This window comes from Phyllobates terribilis, unplaced genomic scaffold (assembly GCF_046119375.1).
Source record: "Phyllobates terribilis strain yellow unplaced genomic scaffold, ASM4611937v1 Scaffold_10__3_contigs__length_209671492, whole genome shotgun sequence".
Classification (NCBI taxonomy): Eukaryota; Metazoa; Chordata; class Amphibia; order Anura; family Dendrobatidae; genus Phyllobates; species Phyllobates terribilis.
Window position 1 is genome coordinate 170,539,292 of NW_027362770.1, and position 7,723 is coordinate 170,547,014.

Consider the following 7,723-nt stretch of genomic DNA (forward strand, 5'->3'; position numbering starts at 1 on the left):
TCAGCGCTGAAGTAGTACAAGATAAGGGCAATAGGCCTTTATCTATCCCTATCCTGTGTGCTCTGAGCTCCTATCCGTAGACAGTAAAGGCTCAAAATGGCACTCCCATGGCAGGATCCTATGTTATATACTGCCTGTGATAGCCCCCCTGATTGGCTCTTTGATCTGATTGCTACATGGCATTACGGGAAAGCCACGCTGCCATGCCAGATGCCATAACGCTGCTCACTGAGTGATCGGCATGTGTAAAATGGCACTGGGTATTTAACTTTTTTTAATTAGGAACCGCAGATCTTATCACAGATTGTTTGAATTTGCGAGAAACTGCGGACATCAGGAAATTCAACTTGAACTTGATCCTCTGCAGATTGATCCGCTCATCTCTAAGAGTAAACTGTGGAACAAGTGATATCTGAGAGTAAGAAACATAAGCCCATGCTGCCGGCCCGAGCACGTACCCTGCACATCGGACTTCTTACCTCCACACCGGACCTCGTACCTATTGTGCATCGCAGCAGAAGGTCCCTCCACTCCACCTGTGGATCGTCCACACTGACCTCATAGGACCATCTATTTATTCCTTGGAGCATCTTCTGCGGCACCTTCCTAATAGTAAGTTTGATCACTATACAGCGTTACTGTCCTCGGTATACTTATACATATTTATTAATTCTAGCGCTGGTTATTGAAGCCAAACATAGGGATTATCCACATTGGCATATTTGTGGGGGAACAAACGACCCAAGTGACAAATAGTAACATAGTTTTTAAGGTTGAAGGAAGACTAAGTCCATCTAGTCCAACCCATAGCCTAACATGTTGATCCAGAGGAAGGCAAAAAAAAAACATGTGGCAACACTAAGCTCCACATTGGAGAAAAAAATTCCTTCCCGACTCCATACGACAATCAGACTAGTTCCCTGGATCAACGCCCTATCAAGGAATCTAGTATTTATAACCTGTAATATTATACTTTTCAAGAAAGGCGTCCATGCCCTTCTTAAATTTTAGTATTGAATCACTCATTACAACATCATGCGGCAGAGAGCTCCATAGTCTCACTGCTCTTACAATAAAGAATCCCCGTCTGTGATTATGGTTAAACCTTCTTTCCTCCAGACGTAGAAGATGCCCCCTTGTCCCCGTCTCAGGCCTCAGAGTAAAAAGATCAATAGAAAGGTCTTTGTACTGTCCCCTCATATACTTGTACATAGTAATAAGATCACCCCTAAGCCTTCGTTTTTCCACAGCAAATAACCCCAAGTGTAATAACCTGTCTTGGTATTGCAGACCCTCCAGTCCTCTAATAACCTTGGTCGCTCTTCTCTGCACCCACTCTAGTTCAGCTATGTCTTTCTTATACACCGGAGACCAGAACTGTACACAGTGTTCTAGGTGTGGTCGCACTAGTGACTTGTATAGAGGTAAAATTATGTTCTCCTCATGAGCATCTATGCCTCTTTTAATGCATCCCATTATTTTATTTGCTTTTGCAGCAGCTGCCTGACACTGGCCACTAAACGTGAGCTTGTCGTCCACCAATACACCCAGGTCTTTTTCAGTTACAGTTTTGCCCAATGTTTTACAATTAAGCATATAATTATACATTTTATTTCCTCTGCCCAAGTGCATTACCTTACATTTATCCCCATTAAAGCTCATTTGCCATTTATCAGCCCAAGCTTCTAGTTTACATACAGTACAGACCAAAAGTTTGGACACACCTTCTCATTTAAAGATTTTTCTGTATTTTCATGACTTTGAAAATTGTACATTCACACTGAAGGCATCAAAACTATGAATTAACACATGTGGAATTATATACTTAACAAAAAAGTGTGAAACAACTGAAAATATGTCTTATATTCTAGATTCTTCAAAGTAGCCACCTTTTGCCTTGATGACTGCTTTGCACACTCTTGGCATTCTCTTGATGAGCTTCAAGAGGTAGTCACCGGAAATGGTCTTCACTTCACAGTTGTGCCCTGTCAGGTTTAATAATTGGGATTTCTTGCGTTATAAATGGAGTTGGGACCATCAGTTGTGTTGTGCAGAAGTCTGGTGGATACACAGCTGATAGTCCTACTGAATAGACTGTTAGAATTTGTATTATGGAAAGAAAAAAGCAGCTAAGTAAAGAAAAACGAGTGGCCATCATTACTTTAAGAAATGAAGGTCAGTCAGTCCGAAAAATTGGGCAAACTTTGAAAGTGTCCCCAAGTGCAGTTGCAAAAACCATCAAGTGCTACAAAGAAACTGGCTCACATGAGGACCGCCCCAGGAAAAGAAGACCAAGAGTCACCTCTGCTTCTGAAGATAAGTTTATCTGAGTCACCAGCCTCAGAAATCGCAGGTTAACAGCAGCTCAGATTAGAGACCAGGTCAAAGCCAGACAGAGTTCTAGCAGCAGACACATCTCTACAACAACTGTTAAGAGGAGACTTTGTGCAGCAGGCCTTCATGGTAAAATAGCTGCTAGAAAACCACTGCTAAGGATAGGCAACAAGCAGAAGAGACTTGTTTGGGCTAAAGAGCACAAGGAATGGACATTAGACGAGTGGAAATCTGTGCTTTGGTCTGATGAGTCCAAATTTGAGCTCTTTGGTTCCAACCACCGTGTCTTTGTGCGACGCAGAAAAGGAGAACGGATGGACTCTACATGCCTGGTTCCCACCGTGAAGCATGGAGGAGGAGGTGTGATGGTGTGGGGGTGCTTTGCTGGTGACACTGTTGGGGATTTATTCAAAATTGAAGGCATACTGAACCAGCATGGCTACCACAGCATCTTGCAGCGGCATGCTATTCCATCCGGTTTGTGTTTAGTTGGACCATCATTTATTTTTCAACAGGACAATGACCCCAAACACACCTCCAGGCTGTGTAAGGGCTATTTGACCAAGAAGGAGAGTGATGGGGTGCTACGCCAGATGACCTGGCCTCCACAATCACCAGACCTGAACCCAATCGAGATGGTTTGGGGTGAGCTGGACCGCAGAGTGAAGGCAAAAGGACCAACAAGTGCTAAGCATCTCTGGGAACTCCTTCAAGATTGTTGGAAGACCATTTCCGGTGACTACCTCTTGAAGCTCATCAAGAGAATGCCAAGAGTGTGCAAAGCAGTCATCAAAGCAAAAGGTGGCTACTTTGAAGAACCTAGAATATAAGACATATTTTCAGTTGTTTCACACTTTTTTGTTAAGTATATAATTCCACATGTGTTAATTCATAGTTTTGATGCCTTCAGTGTGAATGTACAGTTTTCATAGTCATGAAAATACAGAAAAATCTTTAAATGAGAAGGTGTGTCCAAACTTTTTGTCTGTACTATATATATATATATATATATATATACACAGTACATACACAATTATCTGTTTTGTATATATGTAATGTGTATTTGTGTATGTGTGTGTGCGCATTTTTCAGACTATACACAGTAAGTATATGGTTGTGCTTGTGTAATGTGTGCTCATGCATGTATATACACAAGCAGGAAAAAAGTAAGAAAGAACAAAATATCTTGTTTAAAGGGAACCTGTCACGTCCTATCTACTATCTACACTGCCCCCATTGCTTTGTTAGTGATGCAATGTGCATCACTAACAAGCTTTTTTCATTCAAATCGGTGGTAATATAATGATTTTATAACATTATATACACTTTGTCCTACCTGCTCGTATTCAGTCATAGGGGTGTGATTCTCTCATTCAGTCACTGCTGGCGCCGTCCATGTATTTGAATCTTGCTCCCGGCAAGGTTGCGTCTAGATTGGAGGTGATTTTTTGAGGCCCTCACTCCAGCAACTACGATCTAGTCTCCTCAGCAGTGACGCGTCTAGATCAGAGGCTAAAGTGAGGAGCACAAAAAATCACCTCCAATCTAGACGCAACCTTGCCGGGAGCAAGATTCAAATACATGGACGGCGCCAGCAGTGACTGAATGAGAGAATCACACCCCTATGACTGAATACGAGCAGGTAAGACAAAGTGTATATAAAGTTATAAAATCATTATATTACCACCGATTTGAATGAAAAAAGCTTGTTAGTGATGCACATTGCATCACTAACAAAGCAATGGGGGCAGTGTAGATAGTAGATAGGACGTGACAGGTTCCCTTTAAATCTTTCCTTTGCGTTATAGTCTGTACGACCTGACAGCACCAGGTCATATATACTGTATATACATAGATATATCACATTAACACACTTGCACAATTATACACAGTATTCTAATGCGGTGCACATACATTAAATATCCACACATTACAGTAAATTACACTTACATTTTTATGCAGAATAGCTGGATACAGGGAAAGAGGCATCGAGATGAGCGCTGTAGTCATCCCTCCTCCAACCTGAACAAGATGATGGATTAGGTTGCAGCAGCACCTACCTTTGGTAAGATCAATGTCCATGTGTGAGGAGGCGCTGGGTGGGAGGATTCTTTATTAAGATGGCACAAAGAGTTTTATTACAGTAGCCCAAGCAGTCTTAATAGTAATTGCTAGAGCCACCTTAACAATGAGTGTAATAAGTCTCTGCTAGCAGTTAGCTGGTGCTCTGATTACAGGTAGCTATTGCCTGATACTGATGGTGCTGCTTCCAACCCTATAGCCCTGTAGTAACTGTGTAGGGTCTGGTTAGGAGGGGGCACCTTTGGGGATTGTGGCCGTGTGTAATTGCTTAGTTTGAGACCCCCTAATGCTGGCGCTGACTCAATATGTCTTGACAGTTTGGCTTTTGTAATTTCCAGATGATGGATCAGAGCAGAGAGTGAGAGTGACACCTGCTCTTCCAGTCTGGAGATCTCAGGATCCTCTTCTCCAGATCGTCCACCCGTCTCCTGATGTCTTTACACAGTTCCATGACTCTCATCTTCTTCAGATGATTTTTCTTGAGCTTTTCTTCTGCATTCCTCCCTGCATAAAATATGACCCCCACATTGTCCCTTTTATGGTCTCCACACTGTCCTCTACTTTCCATACTGGGTAACTACTTGACATTGTCCCCTCACACTGTCTCCCCCTATACTGCTCAGTCTATACTGTGCCCCCTCCTCATAACACCCTCATTTTTCATACTGTACCTTCCATACTTTGGACGATTGTATGAAAATGTCCTTTAATATATAGTTGTTTAAATAAGCAGATATTCCTTTAAACAATGAAAGAAGAGATCATAACTCACAACTAGCAAATAATATCCATGTTTATATAGGACAAAAATACAGAATAAAATGGTTGAGTAGTGAAGGTGTGTACAACATTTAAAGCTACTGAACTATTTTTTGCCTCGGAAGACAATCAACTTTATTTAGTACTTGAATTTCCATCCCTCCTTTTTGTCAGTCAAATCGTTGAATGAGCGAATAATTTCAATTTGCAGTACAAAATTTTCAAAAGTTGAATGAGTTTTTTCGGTCCCTTAAACCAGGGTTCCCCAACTCCAGTCCTCAAGGCCCACCAACAGGTCATGTTTTCAGGATTTCCTTAGTATTGCACAGGTGATGCAATTATCACCTGTGTAATACTAAGGAAATCCTGAAAACATGACCTGTTGGTGGGCCTTGAGGACTGGAGTTGGGGAACCCTGCCTTAAACGATTTCATGCTCGATGAATGAGCGTATTTGGACACATTGTTCAGTTGCTGAACACATTCACATTATACAGTTATTGTTAACGAAGGGTCATTAACATTAGAATCTGATGGATTATTGGGCAATGCAAATGCAGATTAAGAGAGAGGGAATTATAAGTAACAGATATGTATATCATCAGGAGGATATATTATTGTCAACTGATTATTAGCAAAAGTAAAATGATCCTTTATTATATTCTTTATCATCAGTTTCTATCATTACAATGGTTTATTACTGTTGCTGCTTCCCCCTAATATCTTTATAGAAGATTTGTACAGACGTAATGCTGCAAAAAGGGGCTCGGAGAAGGTGGCAGTGAAGGTGTGTAAGTGTCTGATGGGGTCACACAGCTCATAAAAGGACAACTGCCCGGCCTCATAATCCAGACATATCCTGACCCTATCAATGGAGATCTGCTGAGATAACGGGACCTCTTTACTGTCATGTATCACTGAATACTGATTATTATATCTCCTTAAACTCCAGGATTTTGTATTATCTCCAACAGGTGACTGACGCCCCCTCCTGTCTATACTGGGATAACACATCCCCACCCTCCAATCCCCTAATCTACTGCTCTCCACATCCCAGTAATGTCGTCCTGAGGTAAATCCCCTCCTGCTCATCACCTGATAACCCTCAAATCTCTCTGCTGTTTCTGGACGCTTATGATTCATTTGTGTCCAGGACCCAGTTTTCAGGTCGTCTGATATATGGACATCAATACCAGCTGTGTTCACATCCAGCAATATGTCTGCAGGACCCTCCACATAGATTCCGATCCTTAAACCCGTTATTACCTCACATAATGTGTGTAATGTGTGTGAGATCACAGCCACATCCAGGTCATCTCCATCATGGAGCTGTTTATCATGTCCCCCTGTGTCCTCATCACCTCCCTCCTCCTCAGGATCACACAAGTCACCGGTGTCTGGTTCCTGTAAGACAGTCAGTGGATCCGTCATGTTACACAGCTCCTCAATGTGTCTCATCTTCCTGGACAGCTCATCCTTCTTTATCTCCAGCTGACGGATCAGAGCAGACAGTGACAGGGACTCTTCCTTTTCCTGCCTGGAGATCTCACTCAGGACCTTCTTCTCCAGGTCGTCCACCCGTCTCCTGATGTCTGTACACAGGGCAGTGACTCTCTCGGCTTCTCCAGCTGCTTTTTCTTGAGCTTTTCTCCTGCTCTCCTCCAGACTCTGGACCTTTTTCTCAATCTCATTGTTCATTGCAATCCGTTTCTGAAGAACATTTTTAAATTTTTTCTTCTTCTTCTCAGAGGCCTCGTCCAGCATTTCCACCCGATGTCCCCGATGTTCTCCGGCCAAACTGCAGGACACACAGATACAAGCCGCGTCCTCAGTGCAGTAATATTCCAGGATCTTCTTATGGACAGAACATTTCCTTTTCTCCAGAGAAGTGCTGGGATCAGATAAGACGTGTTCTGGTGATTTGCTGTGAGACCTCAGGTGTTTATCACACAGAGAAGCCTCACAGTGTAGACAGGATCTAACAGCAGGTACAGGAGAGTCCACACAGTAAGTGCAGAAGATCCCACTTTCCGTCTTTGTTGGTGGAGTAAACAGGAAATTCTCCATTATTTTACGCAGAACTAAGTTCCTCATCAGTGCAGGCCGCTCCAGAAACTCTTCTCCGCATTCAGGACAGGAATAAACTCCAGACCTGTCCTGTGTATCCAGCACACGATCAATACAGACCCGGCAGAAGTTGTGTCCACATCTCAGCATTACAGGATCTGTATAAGTGCTCAGACAGATGGAGCAGAGCAGCTCGTCTCTCAGATCAGCAGACGCCATGGCTGACAGGAAGAGAGAAATGAAACTGCAATTCTCTGATAATCGGAATCCAAAGGTCGGGTTAATCTATTTAAACACAGGGTGCGGCTGAACTGTAACAAGTATGTAGTCCTGTTATGTACAGTCAGGGCCAAAAGTGTTGGCACCCTTGAAATTGTTCCAGAAAATAAAGTATATCTTCCAGAAAATTGTTGCAATTACACATTTTGATATTTGTACTGGAACAACAGAGAAAAGGGAAAATTGCACATAATTTCAAACAA

At 42.5% G+C, this 7,723-nt stretch overlaps 1 protein-coding gene across 1 annotated transcript; it reads right to left on the reverse strand.

Moving 5' to 3' along the window:
• Nucleotides 1–5,581: 5,581 nt before the first annotated feature.
• LOC141164658 (E3 ubiquitin-protein ligase TRIM39-like) lies at nucleotides 5,582–7,502 on the reverse strand. The gene has a single exon (XM_073650139.1). It carries the CDS (start codon nucleotides 7,458–7,460, stop codon nucleotides 5,859–5,861), a length of 1,602 nt encoding a protein of 533 aa, XP_073506240.1. The 5' UTR covers nucleotides 7,461–7,502; the 3' UTR covers nucleotides 5,582–5,858.
• Between the last annotated feature and the right edge of the window lie 221 nt (nucleotides 7,503–7,723).

Coding starts and splice junctions, on each gene's coding strand:
- LOC141164658 (XM_073650139.1), bottom strand. CDS start 7,460: ATGGCGTCTGCTGATCTGAGAGACGAGCTGCTCTGCTCCATCTGTCTG.